At 35.9% G+C, this 19,038-nt stretch overlaps 1 protein-coding gene across 12 annotated transcripts in view; it reads left to right on the top strand.

The window, feature by feature from the left end:
• LOC129240818 (nocturnin) overlaps window positions 1-17,722 on the top strand; it is a 69,466-nt gene extending 51,744 nt beyond the window's left edge. For 10 of the 12 annotated variants that reach the window (XM_054876828.1, XM_054876830.1, XM_054876826.1 and 7 more), the window contains 5 exons: window positions 15,480-15,703; window positions 16,076-16,141; window positions 16,273-16,394; window positions 16,462-17,166; window positions 17,308-17,722. In XM_054876828.1, the coding sequence (XP_054732803.1) occupies window positions 15,480-15,703; window positions 16,076-16,141; window positions 16,273-16,394; window positions 16,462-17,166; window positions 17,308-17,430 (1,240 nt within the window). In that variant the 3' untranslated portion in view covers window positions 17,431-17,722. Of the gene's footprint in view, window positions 1-6,554; window positions 6,678-11,206; window positions 11,228-15,479; window positions 15,704-16,075; window positions 16,142-16,272; window positions 16,395-16,461; window positions 17,167-17,307 lie in introns of those variants that run through there. The other 2 variants (XM_054876820.1, XM_054876831.1) reach the window with 2 other exon arrangements.
• The last annotated feature ends 1,316 nt before the right edge of the window (window positions 17,723-19,038 follow it).

Below are 19,038 nucleotides of genomic sequence, written 5' to 3'. Positions count from 1 at the left end.
CGTTCAATATTGGCTCTGAGCTCACAAATCGTCGCCGGCTTGTTACTGTAGACCAATAACTTCACATAACCCCAAAACGGGACGGCTTGTTCAATGGACCGTAAAATAGCCGTAATGCTCTTAAAGTAGCAGCAACAGAACGATTATTTTCATAAAAAATTTGCTCGATTTGCAATCGTTGCTCAAGTGTGTAGCGTTCCATGATGAAATGTATACTAATGAAGTTTACAAATGACAAGCGAAAAATAAAAAAATATTGCGTCGTTCGCCCTCCCTATCGGAAAAAAGTTGAAGCGCACCTATTGAATAACCCTATATTTATAGCGAAAGAGTTGCAAGCAAAAGAACCAATAAGACGAAGAGTCATATACCCCTAGAACAAAACAAAGATCGACTAGGCTTTAACAGCTATGAGTGGGCGTCACGTATTTACAAATTGATATATGCGTACATACCTATGTATGTGTAAATACATATGCATATTTCTGATTATAGTATCGGACTTTGTAGAAAGTGAGGCCACGCGCTCATGAAGGCAATGCGCTTAGGTAGAGATCAAGCATAAACAGTGGGGGTCTTTGATTTAAGCTAGGTGAGGATGTAGACGGCAATGAGTTTTATCTACAAACACTATGTTTTTATATTATAGTTACATATACTGTTGTATCGTATATTTACATATGGTACTTATGTATGTATGTATGTATATATGTATTGTATAATTGCATATGTTTTTTGGGTTGAATCTGTAAATGCGGACATGCTATACAGATAAACATACGTATGTATGTATGTGTTGATATCCATATCGAAGTATGCATGTATGATGTGGTTCATTCAGCGTCTCTAATGCGGACCACAAACACGCAACAAATCATAACAATCAATTAAAATTCGTTTCGTCACATACTGTGGATCGGTTGGCAATTTTTATTTTACGTTGTTTGCCGCCGAGTAAACATGGAGCGCGGAAATTAAATAATAGTCATGTTTGGAGGTGTTTATTATGAATGTCCCCATTTTTTTCGCTCATCTATTCCCTTCGAAATTAAAAAAAAAATGGGAAAAATCGTCAACTTTTCCACAGGCATTCAAGAAAAACAAGAATTTTGATAACTTCTATCTGTCGAATTTTCAACCGATTCTGAGGATTTCTTAAGTGTTTGTGGCCTGCTTAACTGGCAGGGCTTTTGTCCAGATCGCTCATTTGGTGCAAGAACGTCGTAACTTAAAAAATTAAAAATTTGAGAAAAATGGCTTTAAAGTTTTCAACTTACTTACTATGCCTCCCTAAGTAAAAGTTACGACAGTCTCGTTAAATGACGTAACACTTCATATCGCCTTGAACTTTTTACACAGCATAAAAAAAAAAGCTAGTGGTAATTTCTGCATACCTAACTAAAAAATTATATACATACATATGTTTGTTATGATACTCTTGCAGAAAACAAACGAAATGAATGCTTCCAAACAAAAAAAAAACTTACGTTTATAAATGTGTAAACGTATGTACATAGGTGCGTACGTACCCAAATGCCAAGTATACAGTGGCGGCCAAACCATATGCAACTATAGTCCTATTAAGGAGTAATCACAAATTTGTTTAGTTCAATTTGATAGAATGTTGATTGAAAGTAAAATTAATATAGTTTAATTTAAACCCCCCAAATAATTAAATGCGTGGACAAAACAAATACAACTTTTTGAAAACAAAATGAAAATTATTTTAAACTAATATTTCGTTCTCCATTTTTGGAACGACATCAAGACGCACACCACAAATAGGAGGAAGAGGAGCTCGGCCTAACACCTAAAAAGTGTGTCAGCGCCAATTACTTATTTATATATTATTACTGTTTCATTTATTCGTAGCGAGACCCTTGATTTTTTAATACTGCTCCACATCGTCTTGGCATTGATGCAATTGAAATATCGATGGTTTACATCGGAGTAGATTGCCAAGCTTCTTGAAGTTTATTGAAGAGATCATTGTCATTTCTTATGCTACAGTGATATATTCGCCTATTGACCATCTTCCAATCGGGTCGAGATATGAGGACTGCGATTGACATAAAAGTCTCTAAAATAATTTTTTACTGTATTCGCCCCTAATTCCATTAAATTAACATAATGACTCAGCTATGCTTGCTGAAAAGCAACATCGCACCTTTACATATCATCCCCTTAGTATTAAAATAGCCTATACATTTTTTGATGTTTTGAGAAAATGAATTTCAAACTTTTTGTCGAAAGTAGCTCTCACTCAAATCTCGTTATGTCTGTAAATATTTATTATTTTTTGACTGACGTTTTGACCCACTTTGTGGAACTAGAATTTAACAAAATTTTGACCACATATAAAATCGACGATGAAGAATCCAAAAATTCAATAAAAAAATAATAGCCTATGAGCTATTGTTATACTAAGGGGACGATATACTATATGTAGTACCTTCACGGGGCATTTCTGTTTTTTTATAAAAACGAAGATCATATCGCTCTTGTGAACTGGCCTTCGCACATTATACATTCCATCGCTGCTTATTAAATTAAATTTGGACACATCACTGAAGAGAACAGTTTTCCATTTACCAATTGGCTAATCCAGATGCGATTAAACGCTCTAATTCGCCTTTCACAGCTTTAATTTGTCTTTTTGTGCTGGGCGACAATTTCGTAATGAAGCTTTTAACAAGCGCATATGGACAGTTCTCCTCGATATTTACAAAATTAAATGTTTAATGATCCGCGGCGGTTAAATTTTAGGTTTTTATTAGCCTGTTGTACTATCCAGGTGACAATTGTTGCTATTGTTGTACATGCACATTCTCTATACATGTATGCTGCTGGAATGACAGTCCATGACCAATTGTAATGGGAACGAAACCTTAGCTTGACAAGGTATTTTTTCTTTGGCTTACAGGGTTTGATTGAAAAGTAATGAGCCTTCCCGCGCGGAGCGTCTGCCAAGCGGTCAACCGAATCGGCTGGTGGGGGAAAATTATCGTTGGACCTTCCCCTTCCATCAGAAACCGGTCCCAGTTCACTGGAAACAGCGGTGCAGTCAACATCGCTCCACGCGTGAAAGCTGCTTTAAAAGTGTGTTAGGATTTTGCAGTGTCGAAAATGCAGCGATCTTTGGAGCAACGTTACTCAATCAAATTTTGCGTAAAGCTAAACAAAACGAGTGCCGAAACCATTGGGCTACTCAAGGAGGCTTACGGGGACCAATCTCTGTCCAGTGCCCAGGTAAAACGGTGGCACAAGTCGTTCAAGGAAGGCCGGGAGGACGTCGAAGACGAACAGCGATCTGTTCATCACGACAATGCGCCGGCGCACATCGCCTTCCTCTGCACTTCTGCAATGGCCAAGATGGGGGTTCCGGCGCTTCCCCACCCTTCCTACAGCCCAGACCTGTCCCCTCCGGACTTCTTCTTCTTCCCACGCCTGAAAATAAAGCTGAAGGGGAGGCGTTTCGACTCCATCGAGGCGATCCAAAAAACTGTGGCAGCCGAATTGAACGCGATTCCGGCGGATGAGCTTAAAAACTGTTTCCTGCAGTGGAAGGACCGCTACCAGCGGTGTATTGACGCTCAAGGGCCCTTTTTTGAAGAATATTAGTTGTATAAGCCAAAAGGTTTAGTAAAACTGCTTAAAAAAAATAAGGCTCATTACTTTTCAATCAATCGCTGTACATTGTATTGCTGACCACCTCGGTAAACGACAGACTCTTTCCTTAGAATTTATTTACAATTAAAAATTTTTTTTATGAAATTGTTTAATGAGCGTATTAATTATTCTCGAAATCGTACTTTTGTATGTATTACATTTTATAGACATCCTTTTTTGTGCTTGCTCTTCAAAAATCAGCATTCATCGCTTTCCGGGACTCTATTTCACATTTGACTATTCCGAATATAAATCCAGTAAATCGTGTTGCTATGGTTAGACAAATTCCGTAAAAAATAATGATATTAGATCTTCCAGTATCAACACAGCTAAAAGTAACAGTAAAATACCGCTAGATTGCTTGCAACTATTGTCGAGAGTTGCATTTGTTGTGCCCACGCATTTTTCATTGCCTATAAACAATTTATAATTTGCTTAATTTGGATAAATTAAATACAAGTAGGGGGGATTCTGCTGTTTCCGTGGCGCCGCAATCTTATGGCGGATTCTTTTAGAACTCGACAAAAGAAAACGAAATGAAGGAGTAAAATTTTTTGATATCTCGCTTAGTTTTCGAGATATTGAATAAAAAAAAAGTAAGTTTAGTGTTAATGTTGGGGATGGGGGTTTTTGTACCTCCTTACTACATACACGCATATGATGTTTTAATTTTGGGTTCAATGGTTTTAACACGGAAATCAGTTCTATGCAAAAATACTGTGGATTGTGTAGCCGGAATTGGACTGATGAGGGTTATTTTTTTGAAGCGCGGCCAAAGGCGGCCCACGCGAAAAGAAGTACTACGCAAAAATACTGTGGATTGCGTAGCCGGAGTTGGACTGATGCGGGTTATTTTTTCGAAAACTAAACGAGATATCGAAAAATTTTACTCCTATATTTTGTCTTATCTCGCCGAATTCTATCGAAACTGAAGAAAAAATTATTACAATATTATTATTTTTTATTTAATATCTCGAAAACTAAGCGAGATATCAAAAAATTTTACTCATTCATTTCGTTTTCTTTTGTCGAGTTCTATACGAATCCGCCATTAAATTGCGGCGACACGGAAACAGCAGTATTGCCCAAGTAGGCATACCAGTCTAAACTAATTTTGGCTGGAATTTAAAACAATGTCTATTTTGGAATTTCTGGCAAACTATAATGTTTTTTTTAATGAAACTTGGTGGAGATGTTAGTGAGGTGTTAAGGAACACTCTTTATAACTTTAAATTAATCGGGAAATAATAATTTTTTAATTATTTACATTCAAAATGCCCTTGGGAACATCACTATAATTTGCCACATTACACTCTATATTTTTTAACATTTCACTATAAATCACCAAATATACACTCACACGCGTGTTTTTACCGATTTTTATGCTAATATTCTAATTATATCTATTAAAATTAAATGCAAATACATTTGCCTATGCAATCACATTCCAATTTTAAGCGCGAATAAGAAGAAGATTGGAATTACAACAGTATGGTGTTGCCGGATGCCTGCAAATGAAAACAAAAATTAAGTACTTGAGTTTAGTGTTAATGATGGGAATGGGGGTTATTGTGCCTGCTTACTACATACACGCATATGACGTTTTAATTTTGGGTTCAATGGTTTTAACACGGAAAGGAGTTTTACGCAAAAATACTGTGCATTGCGTAGCCGGAGTTGGACTGATGAGGGTTATTTTTTTGAAGCGCGGCCGAAGGCCGCCCATGCGAAAAGGAGTTCTACGCAAAAATACTGTGGATTGCGTAGCCGGAGTTGGACTGATGCGGGTTATTTTTTTGAAGCGCGGCCGAAGGCCGCCTACGCGATAAAGAGTTCCACGCAAAAATACTGTGTTAATTAATTTAATTTAATTTTAATTACTTTATTATTTTTTGTGATACGCTTAACATCATTGTTTTTAAGTTTAAATGAGTTGTATGTTTTTATTTTCAAATTTATTTCTCAACTTTAAATTACAGCAAAAAATACTGCAGTTTTACAATGAACCTTCCACTGAACATCCCTGCGTGCGAACTTCGTTTTCATTTCAGGTGTATGGCAACACCAACTTTTCGCTAAATTATAGAACTTTAACATTAAATTACTTAAAAACTATAAGCCTCCGGCAGGTTCTGTTTTCAGTTTTAAGATGGGGATACACTCCTCTATCACCCCCTTTTTACCGTTTTTTCCAAAGCGATAGACATTATACTAAATTCTAGCCCTAATTTTACTTTAAATTTTCCAAATTTTCCAAAATGAACTAAAAAATTATAGGGCAATAGTTGCCTGATGTTTTGGCCACCACTGTACGTATGTATATATGTACATATTTGTATAGCCACCCAAAGTTATTCAAACAATACGAAGAATATGGAAATACAGCAAAAAAGCTTTACAAGGAACATATTCTACGTAAAAAAATAATCTGAACGAAAATGAAAAGACAGCATCACTCAATTCGTTCTGTCCGGCATGGCGCTGAGGTACGAGTAAACTCGAAATAAGATGTCAACCGCGTTCTCATTGTTGTTTCGCACACGTGAGAATCAAAACCGAAACGATTTCGAATTCAACGAAATAGCTGTTAAATACTTATTGAAATACCAGTTTCACTTCTAATAAGTCACTTTTAGATTCGAGTCAGTTTCATCAAAGCCGCTTCCAAGAACGGTTTGGTCAAATGTTTAAGAATACTTAACTAAATCATCAACGCCAATAAATCTTTGAATTTCGTTTAGAACTCTATCTAATTTCAGTAAATAACGCAGAAATTGTGTTTGCGGGTAAAAACAACGGAAATTATTTTTAAGGCAACAATTATTGTTTGGCATAGTGAAAGTGAATTTCGTTATATCTATAAAAAAATTTAAAATCGTGTTTTTAAGCAAACAAAATCGATTAAAACTTTTAGTGAAAATGGAGCAAGCTATGCAAATAAAACCCGCCAATAAAACGCCTTGCAAAAATGATCGGAAATCTTATTTGCAAAAAGTGATGCTAACTAGGTAAATATGAGTTTAGAAATTAAATAGCATAGGTATGGGGAATTTAACTGCTAACTATTGAACAAGAAACAACAATTTTTTATATAACTTTTGCATCGCTTAAACACTTAATGAATTGACCGGCCAAAACTGACATTTTATTCATAAGTAAACAGCATTCAAACAAATTTTTTTATTTATTTTAATTCTAAACCCGCATTCAATACAAATAGCTGCTGGGATTTTCCCAACTCATTGACGCTGCCTTGTTGAAGTGTTTGTTTGTATACGAATTTCAGGTTTGCAGACATTCTCCATTGACACATTACCAATACACCTTCGCAGTATTATGGCATTTGTTTTTTATTTTGTGTTAGGCGAATAGTTGAAGTAGTAGAAATAAATAAAGAAGCCGGCAAAACTTTGAATATCAAAACTAAAAGAATTTATGAATTTTAGTTTAGAATATTTCAAAAATATATTTGGTTTCCGCAAAACGGCTGAGTTTTATTTCTGAATTGATAGTAATAAATTCTAAAAGCTATGTTTATTACAGTTGTTAAGTTAAAAAGAGCTAAGTCGACTTATTTAAAAACTTATAATTTAATTAAAAAATAATAATTTTGTATTTTGGTGTATACTTTTAAGTGTCTGAAGTCACTTTTATTTTAAAGTAATATGTATTTACATTTCTTTATCCTCAATATTCAAAAACCTATTACGAAATTGTCGATTAATATGATATTTGACGGAGCCGCTGAGGGCGAGAGGTATTGGAGTGCGCAGTAAAAAAAATAAATACGTTGAACGTTATAAAAACTAAGGTTTCATTTAACACAAGAAAAATTTTTCAAAAAATCAAAAACGGATTTCACTTCTACTTGACGAAGTAATGCCGTCATCTTCCGTCTTAGCAGATTCAAAGTAATATTCGTCAGAACTGTCACTATCTAACGTATCAACTCTAGATCGCTTAGCCATCGTACCTAGGATAAAATATAAAATTATATAAAAAGCCTGCAGGTTCCTCTGGCAGTGAAATTCGTTCTGATTCTACCGTCGTCTCACGTCGTATGTTTACATTATAAGGAAGATAAGACTTCATCGCTAATGGTTCCTAATGTATTTGGATGAAAACGTGACTATTTTACTATACCTATGCTTATCTTATCACCCCAAAAGGGTGTACGTGCCAACTATATATATCTGTAAATATATATAATAGTACAACATGGCAGCTTATGTTAATATTTCCTGCTTTAGACCATTTCCCTCATTATGTTGTTGGTATTTTTAGGAGCATAAACAAGCCATACATGTATGGGGATTGCTGCTGGAGTCACAGCACAGCAGGTTATAGATCCGCTGCAGGCATTTGATGGAGGCTAAGTCACCTCCAGGGGCACCAAGAAATATCTCTTCGATTTAACTTACGAGGTCCAGGACCTTACACAATACCCACTGGACCTATTAGTTTATAGACGGGCTATAGACGGCATTTATCGGTATTCTCTTACCATAGGTTATAAACGGCATTCATTGGGATTCTTTAATTACCACTCACCCTAGACGAAGTGCTTCAACTGCTTCGTGGGAGTCGCGTCATCTTTGCAGAGCTCTTTTCAGTATATTGGTTTAGGTTAAACTCCCATCTATTCACAATCGGTCTTGACATATTCAACATAAATCCAGCATGGGAAGATACACCGCACGACCACCTATTTACGTGCCACCTTAAACCCACTCACCTAATACCTCTCTCCCTTTGGGCTCACCCTGTCGAAACAGCATGTTTCTTGGGCCTACCGTTAGACGAGATTGACGACGACGATCGGTGACTACGCCGGGCTCGCTTGATAAACGGCTACAACAACAATAATGTAACCCCTCAAATATTTTGGCAACCTGAGCCACCTAATTTGAATTTAGCTTGTTTAAACGCGTCGGCCCGTGTAATTACCCATTTAAGCTTTAAGCTGACTTGTTTTGTTTTCACAAAGTTATTCAAGGGAGAATCGTGGGAGTTGAGTGAAATGATGCAGAATCTTCCAAATATAACGCAGCTTAGTTTTTGTTATAGTCAATGTTACATTTTTTTCCATAATTAAATGTAATTGAAACTGGTTTTTGTAACATATAAAAAATACCAAACAAACCATAAACAAGTATTACATTTGGAAAAACAAAAAACAGAAATCGAGAGTCAGTAAACCATTAAAATGCACTGAACTGGTAAATTCATAAACTCCCGCTCATTAAAAAAAAAACAAGTAAGGGAGTGCTAAATTCGGTCCGGCCGAACTTTTTATACCCGCGCACATTTTAGTAAAATGAAATTTGAGCGTGGATATAATAAATATTGGGAAAAGTGCTTTCATTTTTCGTTGATTCCAAACAATAGCAGCTAGTCCAAATAAAATTCTACCATACGGTTATATAGGGTGATCAATCATGAGGTGCTTTTTTCAATAGTTAAAAAAAAAAACAAAAATGTAAATTATGTTCAAAACCTTTATTTATCATTTGAAAGGACATTCTTTGACATTTACTTTTTGAATATGACTTCATTCAAATGTTGGCCGCAACTACGCTTAAGGTGGTCCATTCTGAAGGTTCAATTTTCAATCACTCGTTCGAGCATTTCGACTGGTATGTCGTGAATAACACGCGTAATGTTGGCTTCCAGAGCTTCAATCGTAGCTGGTTTATCAGCATAGACCTTGGACTTCACGAATCCCTAAAGAAAAAAGTCCAAAGGTGTGATATCACAAGATCTTGGTGGCCAACTCACAGGTCCTAAACGTGAAATCAGCTGCTCTCCGAAATGACTTCTCAATAAAGTCATTGTTTCACGAGCTGTATGGCACAGAACGCTGATTTTCATAATACAGTTGAACAATTTGTAGACGTTGTTGCAGTGTGAGTCTTTCCATGATGAAATGCCAAACGCTGTTCAACAAATCCACGATGACAGTTTGCCACAACTCGCGCGCGATCTGTAAAAAAAACGCAAATGAAAAAACTCCTCTTAATTGATCACCCTATATTATATGTTTAAAGTATGGTCCGAATCGAATTTAGCGCTTAATTTCTTGTTGCAATATAATTTAAAGTGATGGATATATTTTTGACCAGTTTTTATATGACACGTAAGATATTTAAAATATTTTTTTAGTTTGCTTTAATAGTCATTAAATCACAATAGTTCAGGGTATTTGAAGTTCGATTTTATGTTTTGGCTGTATTTTGTTTAAAAAGCTGTGGCGGTTCATTGGCCTTTCTTTTATCAGATAGATACAATATGCGATTTACTAAATGAGTTCGATTTCAGTCAAAGACCGTATAAAAATACTTAAAATCCACTACAAATATGGAGGATCTGTGAAATTGTAATCGTCTAACAGAGCCTGGAACAAAAATGTTAAACAGAAAAATTTGAGTCGATTGGTTCGACACAAGACAGAAAAACACCAGTGCATGTTTGTCCTGACTGGTCAATTGAAAATATCGCTGCTGTAAAGGGGAATGTGCTTATTTTCAACAGATTACGATATCAAGAAATTGTAGCAAAGTTGTTTTTTGTTTTTTGTCTATTGCACAGTGCAACAAAGTGATATGGCAAAACTATTTCTAAAATCATCCAAAACTATTTTAAATATTTATAAATCTTATTCTGAAATGTTGGAAAATAACATCAGGCAAATGACCACCACGGCCACGATTACTGGGCAATTTCTTTTTCATGAAATTTTCCATAACCGAATTGCAAAGTGGCTGCTCTATGTCCTCGATAACCTCGCGAATTCCATCGTTGAGGTCTTGAATCGACCCTGGGCTGTTGGCGTAGACCTTCTCTTTCACGTGGCCCCAAAGAAAAAAGTCACAAGGTGTTAAATCACAAGATGTCGGTGGCCAATTGTGATCACCTCTTCGAGAGATAGCTCGGTCCGGAAAGTTTTCCCGTAAAAGATAAATGGTTTCGTTGCTTGTGTGATACGTGGCACCGTCTTGTTGAAAACAAACGTTGTCCAGATCAATACCATCCAATTTCGGCCATAAAAACTAGTTAATTATCTCTCGATAGCGATAGATAACACCTGTTATTGGAAAAGTCTTTAGTTTTTATTTTATAAACAAAATGTTATTTTATAAACAAAATGTTATTTTATAAACAAAATTTTATTTTATAAACAATATTTTATTTTATAAGCAAATTTTGATATTTCTATGGGATAGCAGAGCAACAACATCGCATTGTTTAAATGATTTTGGCCTACAAGATCAAATATTGCAATTGATTTACTTTCCACAAGTGCTATACCCTCTACTAGGCATACCTATGTAAATACATCCATAAATAGATGACGAGTTCTCATTTATAATAAGTGTTTAGTTTAAAGTTAAAAAAAGCTCAAACTTTAAAAACCCTGTATTCATTCATTAAGCATTTGAATATACTATTATAATTGATTTGTAATACTTTGGTTTTGTAATACTTTCTTTAGAGAAATAATGAGCTTAAGGCATAACCATAGTGTATTTATGGCAGCTTTATTTTTACGAAAGGCGTTGTAAGTATATTTTATTTAGATATGTATATTTATAAGTATGTGTGTGTCCAAATGAATTATTAACATTTACAGATGAATTACATTAATCAACAGTCGAACATTTGCAAGAAGTTTGAATTTTTGTTCAATAAAACCAAAGTTGAACGATTTAAGATGCATGGAGTATGTATATACTAGGTTGTTCAATAATTATTGTGGTTCGATATGAAAAACACATTTTTATAGTTTGAAATACAGTTTATTTATTTTTTTTTTTTTTTATTTAAAATTGGAAAAGTAATGAATTACAGTCACAATGATTATAAAGCATTAGCGGCAAGGCCATCAGCTTATATATTATTTAGTATAGTCTCACTGAGCATCAATACACTTATTCCAGTGAGTTTTCAATTATGAATTCCATCGAAGGGGCCGCAAAATATGCTTCCACTGCTCAGCATTTCAATGAAAATCCTTTCCAAGAATGCATTTTTTTAGGTCTGGAGATAGATAGAAGATAGATAGTCCACAATCTGGTGAATACGATAGATGCCCCAACGATTCGAACTTAAATTCATAAATATCAGCCATTGTTAAAATGCTGTTGTTGTTGTAGCAGCATAAACATTCCCCATACTTACATTCGGGGAATGCTGCTGGAGTGACAGACAGTCCTTGACCGGATATAAATCCGGGTCGTTTCGGTAACGTAGAACCGGCTGTCGTGGAAACGATTGTTAAAATGCTCTTGTGGAACGGTGCATCGTTCTGATGGAAAATAATTTTTTTTCTTTTGCAAACTGTGTTTTTTTCACCAAATTTTTCCTGCAGCTGGTGTGAAAGCTTGCTGTAATATTCAAAATTTATTATTTTTCCAGTTTGCAAGTAATCCACAAACAAAATTCCCTTCGCATCCCAAAAAAAAAAACTGACTCAAACATCTTCTTGGCCGACTTCTGAAAACAAACTCGTTTCAGAGCGGAAGTACCAGGTTCGCGTCCCTTTTTAACCTCTAGTTTTTATTTAGGATCATGGTGATAGACCCAAGTTTCTCCTATAGTGATGAATCGACGCACGAAATTCACTTTATTCTTTCGAAAGCGCTCTAAATGTTGCTGATAAAATTGTTGTTAGCGAATGCGGCACCTGTTGTGCACACAGCTCAATACTTCAATCAAAATATTGCTTACGTTGTCCAATCAGATGTTACCGATAGCATAAACGCATAAATTGTTTCGTACGAGCTAATATTTAACCGGACCGGGACCGAACCGAATCCGTCACAATGGTGCAGATCGGACCTAATTTTGCTCTAATAAAGTAATATTGTTTTATTGTAATAGTATAGAACATAGGAATCCTGCTGATAGGACGTGCGATGGGTTTTAAGTCCGCGTCGTTCTGGTAAAGAAGACCCAATTATTTTAGGATAAAAATAAGTGCGAATAAAGTGATACTTTAAAGGTGTGGAATGGCATGCCGTACGATCTTCTTGGCATTATTATACATTTGGCACGTAGGGAACCAAATTAATCTCGAATCATATGGCCCTAGTAGTCATTTTTAAAAGGGCATAGATCAGTAATAGCTTCGGCGTTGCAAATAGATTAAGTCTCTATATCTTTACAAATGTAGTTTTTGTTATAAACTTATGCTCACGTAACTCAATTGTCGTAACTCAAACTGTTTTAAGTCTGTGTCCTCTATTAACCCTTTGCACTCCAGCTGAGTAATGCATAGAGGCTATAAGCAATTCAAGCACTATATTAGTTACAAGTACATACCTACGATGTAATTTTAGGACTTAAAATTTCTTAAAGTGTGATATCTTTCGAAACAATTGCCCATATGCATTCGCGGTTTACCGGGACAAGTATCACAGTATTCCGAAGTTTCGCGTCTTTGTCCTTTTCCTGTCTATTAGAACAAACAATACAATCTCTTTTCTTGCCTTTTCGCAATGTGTGCAGTTTTTTGTCCAATCTTGCTTCAGTTGCTGAAGTGGAAGGTCTTGATCGATCTTCGCGGAATTCACCTACAAGTTGATCGACTAATCTTTTGACGAACTTCGCATGGGGCAGAGGTTTTTCTTTCTTGCTTTTTTTACACACTTATATAAAATGTATGCATTTATTGCAGACATCTCCATTCCTCAAAAGAACATCTCGCGGTGGAGGAGATTTTCTTAGAAAGCAATATGATGATGCGTATTGATCAGCGCAATCAACACCACCCATTGAAGCCGCGTAGTTAACAACAATTTTTGGCTTTTGTTGTTCACCTCCTCTTATAAATCTAGTTTTTGTAATGAATTTTGCGCTATTACTGGTGCGTATTAGCGTAACCACCCTTTTATCTTTCAAAGACAAAATCCTCGTTCTTCCCTTTTTGAAAGCGATCGATTTATTTTCACCGAATTTGGGTTTCTTTATTGGATCAAGTATGCCCTTGCGATTGTTTGTAGCTGTTAGATGGCATTTCATTTGTAATAATTCTTCCGCCAGGAGAATGCTAATGTAATATTTATCTGTATACATATGGTAACCTTCTGCATCTGGTACGTTCGACAATAAATTGTTATACAGTTGCAATGGAATTCTAGTACTGACAGGCAATTGATGTTTTATAAGATTATCGGAGGTAATACTATTACCATAATATGGGAGAGTATTGTACATATACCCAGTTTCTGAGTCAGCCAAAACGTATATGGGTATGCCCCATTTTGTAGGCTTATTTGGATTGTAGGTTATAAAACTAATTTTACCTTTGAATTTTATTACCGATTCGTCGACACATATGTAAGTATATCTTGCTCTGGTACATAATATTCCGCAAATTTTGAATTGATTATTCCATAAAATTACTGACCCATTGAATCCGTGTTCTGATGTCTGTTTGTTGCTGATTAACTGTTTTTAAATGTAACATCCAAAATAATTGGTTCAATCTGCTGTTAGTGAATACATCAGCAGAAATGGTATTTTGGTATTTGCACTAGTAGACCAACAATCTTGAACATTTGGCAGAAAAACAACCATGTCGCTAAGCTGACAGCGGATTTACTGTTAGCTTTTTCAATGTCGCAAATACGGCGACAACGGAGGGCAAAGGGTTAAAATACATATTATTTTGGGAAAAAGAAGGTCATTATTTTCTCGGTAGATGTCTTTAGTAATGGATATCTCGTAAAGTATCTATCAAACAATTTAAAGTTTACGCTCGTTGTCAAGGCGACATTTCACACTCAAAAAAATTATTTTGCTGTTTTTTGTTTCTTCCCTTCAGTTGCGAGTTACAGGGTGTTAACAATGGAAGTTAACAAAGAGAAAATTCGTAACATTTTACAGTTTTGTTTTCGATAAACACGAAAATGCAAAACAGGCCGCTAAAATTGTGAATGGCGTTTATGGTGCCGATACTGTAACAGCTAATTCGTGTAATTTTGGTTTCGTCCATTCCGTTCAGGCATTTTTGCTCTTCAAAAAAATGTCGAGAAAATCACAAAAATAATCGAAATTGACCGGCATGTTAGTAGTCGTAACATCGTTCAGAAGCTAAAGGTCGACGTCGACTATAGAACAGTTTAAACCATTTGCGCAAAAATTTTACACACAAATATTGGATTTCTCTTCCCCCAAACTATTATTTTAATTTTCCAAGGTCCGCGTTGCTATTGTTGCAATTTGCTTACATAATTTATTTTTTGAATTAATAAAATAAAAACGAAAAATCACTGCCCCTATTTGTTCTGAATTTAGTTACGAAAATAATAATTCTTTAAGCACTAATCATGAAAAACCAGCACAATTTCGTTGGGAAAAATACGTTGAATGTCACTTTAATATCAACATAGGGAACAAGCCAAAAGCGATAATTCTGTAATTTAGTCATACTCGATTATAACGGTAACTATCCGATGAAAAGAAAAGAGAATTCACACACACATATGTTTGTATGTTTTTGTAAAATCCAGTACTAGTTTTTCGTGATTAATTTCACTGAAAAGTGACCAACAATGTAAATATTTTACCGAACATGACTACACTCAGCTGTGTTACTGCCTTTGGTAAAAAAAATGGCATCAAATGTTAAATATTTTTTTGTAACTAAATGCTTTTTTTATGATTTTTTTTTGTTTTTATTAATACCTAATATTTTTGGTTAATATTGAAAGTTTGTCGCAATCAAATGTACTAATGTACTATACTCCTATACTAATAATACTCAGCTTTTGTACTAACGAACTTTTCCTCAACTCTTCTTTTTCTAGGATGGGCTCTTTCAATTCGGCACCAAAAATCAACAACATCGACTCTCAGGATGACAATCTGGAAATACCGAAAGGCTTAAGCACAACCGATCTGTTGCAACACGTCAAGCATTTGAGGGGCATTCATCAGCCACAGTTGCTGACAAGATACTTTGTGAAGCCATCACTGACTAATGATGTAACTGACGGAATGCGTTCGTTAAAGCTAAACACAGTAGACAGAGGTTTGTAAAGGTCTAAATTATTTAGGAATAAGACTAGACAGCATTAACTGAGTTGTTAGTATTTTATGTATGTATGAATGTATTGTATATATCCATATGTTTTGCTTTTCATAGATATTTATGTGCATATTTACATTTGCATAAAATTCCACCCACATGCTCTCAATCATACACACATACATGCATATGAATGTGGAGAAAAGTAAAAAATCTGTGAATAATACATCAACCGAAAATCCTGCATAAAATATGTAAAATTTTCTTTTAAAAATTCTGCCGTCTACAATTCGAGAGTGTCTGCTGCTGTTGTTGATTATGAATTCAGCGCTGATAATAATCACAATGATTTTCTACGTTTTATGTTCATTCCAGACTATAACGCGGCCTCGAAGTTACCCAATCATATACGCGTTCTGCAGTGGAATATTTTATCACAAAGTAAGTTCTAAACAGGATATTCAAATTGTTTGTCAATTGTGAGTGAAAAAATGTAGAATTCATGAGCCCAGTTTTTTTTATACTGTATTCTTGCATTTTAAAATATGTTTTGTATTTTTATGTTTTTTTAGCTTTGGGACAAAACAACGACGGTTTCGTGCGCTGTCCAGAAGAGGCTTTAACATGGGAAAATCGAAAATTTCTGATCGTACAGGAGATACTACAAAACAATCCCGATATTATTTGCCTACAAGTAAATGGAAACATTTCACTTAACATATCAGCACTTTAATTAACTTCCGGCTCTGTACATTTTATAGGAAGTGGACCATTTCAAATTTTTGCAAAATATTTTGGGTACACAAAACTATGAAGGCATATTCTTTCCAAAACCCGATTCACCATGCTTATATATTGAGGAGAACAATGGACCTGACGGTTGCGCCATCTTCTACAAACGCGACAAATTCGAACTAAAGAATTTCGATACACGCATTTTGGAGGTGTGGCGCGTGCAAAGCAATCAAGTAGCCATTGTGGCTGATCTTGTCGTAAAGGCTACTGGTAAGGAATTCTGTGTGTGCACAACTCATCTCAAAGCACGTCATGGTTCCTTGCTATCGAAGCTGCGCAATGAGCAAGGACGCGATTTGTTGCGTTTTGTGAAACAGTTCGCTGGTCAACTTCCCGTATTGATTTGCGGCGACTTCAATGCCGAGCCCACAGAGCCAGTGTATGCCACAGTTTTAAGTGGTGAGGTATTGAAATTGGCCAGCGCCTATGCAGATGTCAAAGCCAAACGTGATGAATGTAATAATGACAGCGCTAATGAGCGAAAGGCTGACAAAGAGTTGCACGGTAATGAGGCAAAGGAGAGGAGAGATGAAAGCGGGGAGTATGACTGCGATGACAAAGTGATTCAATCAATACAGCGGGAGCCGCCTTATACCACTTGGAAAATACGTGAAGATGGCGAAGAGTGTCACACCATTGATTATGTCTTCTACTCACCTGAGCAATTCAAGGTAAATAAATAAATTTGTATACGCCACAAAGGTATTGTAATTTTATGTTATGTTATTATGAATTTAGCTTTTTTTACTTCTTTTCTTAATTATACAGTTATAGTTACAAGCTCATTTAATAACTTATTTTATATTTTGTAGATTCGAAATTGCCTGGAATTCCCCCAAGATGACGAAGTTGGCAAAAATCGCACGCCGAGCTTCCAGTATCCCTCGGATCACTTTTCATTGGTGTGCGACTTCGAAATATTAGATAAGCAGTAAATACGGTTGTTGCTTTTTAATGCGTTCAATGTATAACAAACAAAAACAAATCAAGGCATTATTAGAATTATCCAGTTTTGCTGGCGCCGCACAACTTTCACTTCATTGGCATTCACAAAATCAATTAAATAATTGTGATATTAGTTGTTAGATATACTTTAGAGATATGTAGTTTCATTAACATACCAACAAGCTGATCAGAAAACAAACTGATACATTTTTTGTAATACTTGACAGAAATAAATATTAATAGTAGAAATATAAATGGATATGCATGTGGTACAATTAAATACGTTAATCGTCTTTGTTGTAAAGGGGGAACATTTGGAAATTCGAAAAAGGTGAGCCAAGAAGCACCGAGAGAATACCCTATGATCAAAAAGTACCAGGAATGTTTAATTGAAACGAACCGCACACGTGGGAACCGGTCCATACTCTTTTCTTATGTTGGTAGGACTTTAAGACACACATCTGTCACTTTTTAGCGCCATCGGACCATTAGTGCCTGCCTGGCCGGCCGGAAATATGGGCAAACAATTCTTGGATTTTGCATGATGATAACGCGCCATCGCACTGAGCCCAAATTGTGCTGGATTTTTTGAACAAACACCAAGTAAATACCATCGTGCAAGCACCGTATTCACCTGATATGGCCCCGTGCGACTTCTTTTTGTTTCCCAAGTTCAAGTTACCACTTTGTGGAACGAGATTTCAGTCAATAAAGGAGATCAAAGAGAATGCGACGAAGGAGCTGAAGGCCATCCCTTCGTCGGCCTACCAGAGGCGCATGAAGGGCTGGGTTAAACGTTGGCACATGTGTGTTGCCGGTCATATTTTAAAGGAGATAACATAAATTTAACTCTGTTTTGTTTTATTTAAACATTCCCGGTACTTTCTGATGTGTAATATATATATATATATATATATATATATATATATATATATATATAATTGGTGCGTACACCCTTTTTGGGTGTTTACCGATCTCCTCCTCTTATGTGTGGTGTGCGTCTTGATGTTGTTCCTCAAATGGAGGGACCTACAGTTTCAAACCGACTCCGAACGGCAGATATTTTTTATGAGGAGCTTTTTCAGGGCAGAAATACACTCGAAGGTTTACCATTGCCTGTCGAGGGGCGACCGCTATAAGACAAAACTTTTTCTTCATCTTGGTGTTTCACCGAAATTTGAACCTACGTTCCCTCTTGATTTCGAATGATAGTCACGCACCAACCCATTCGACTACGGCGACCAAGAGATCGGTAACTGATAAAAAGCTCATAGTCTTCAAAGCTGTGCCAAGTAAAAGGATAGATAGTGAAGGAGGAAAGGAGAGAAGTAAAATAGTGAAATAGATAGAATAGAATAGAGATAGAGAGCTCGTCTTGTGCGCATTTTCCAGATTCTTGGCAAATCAGAAAATATTCTCCAGCTTGAGAGAACGAATATTACTCGTTCTCATGACATCGTTACTCAAAATTTGTAGCCTTGCTCTAGTAAAGGTAGCACACTTGCAGAGAAAATGCTGAGTGCTATCCGCCTCCTACAAGCAAGACAGGCACATTGGGTCCTCAATGATTGCAATGGTGGTCATATGCTGACCCCATG

Source organism: Anastrepha obliqua, chromosome 3, assembly GCF_027943255.1.
Source record: "Anastrepha obliqua isolate idAnaObli1 chromosome 3, idAnaObli1_1.0, whole genome shotgun sequence".
Lineage (NCBI taxonomy): Eukaryota > Metazoa > Arthropoda > Insecta > Diptera > Tephritidae > Anastrepha > Anastrepha obliqua.
Note: the sequence above shows the minus strand (reverse complement) of the source record. Positions and strands in the feature narration are given on the sequence as shown.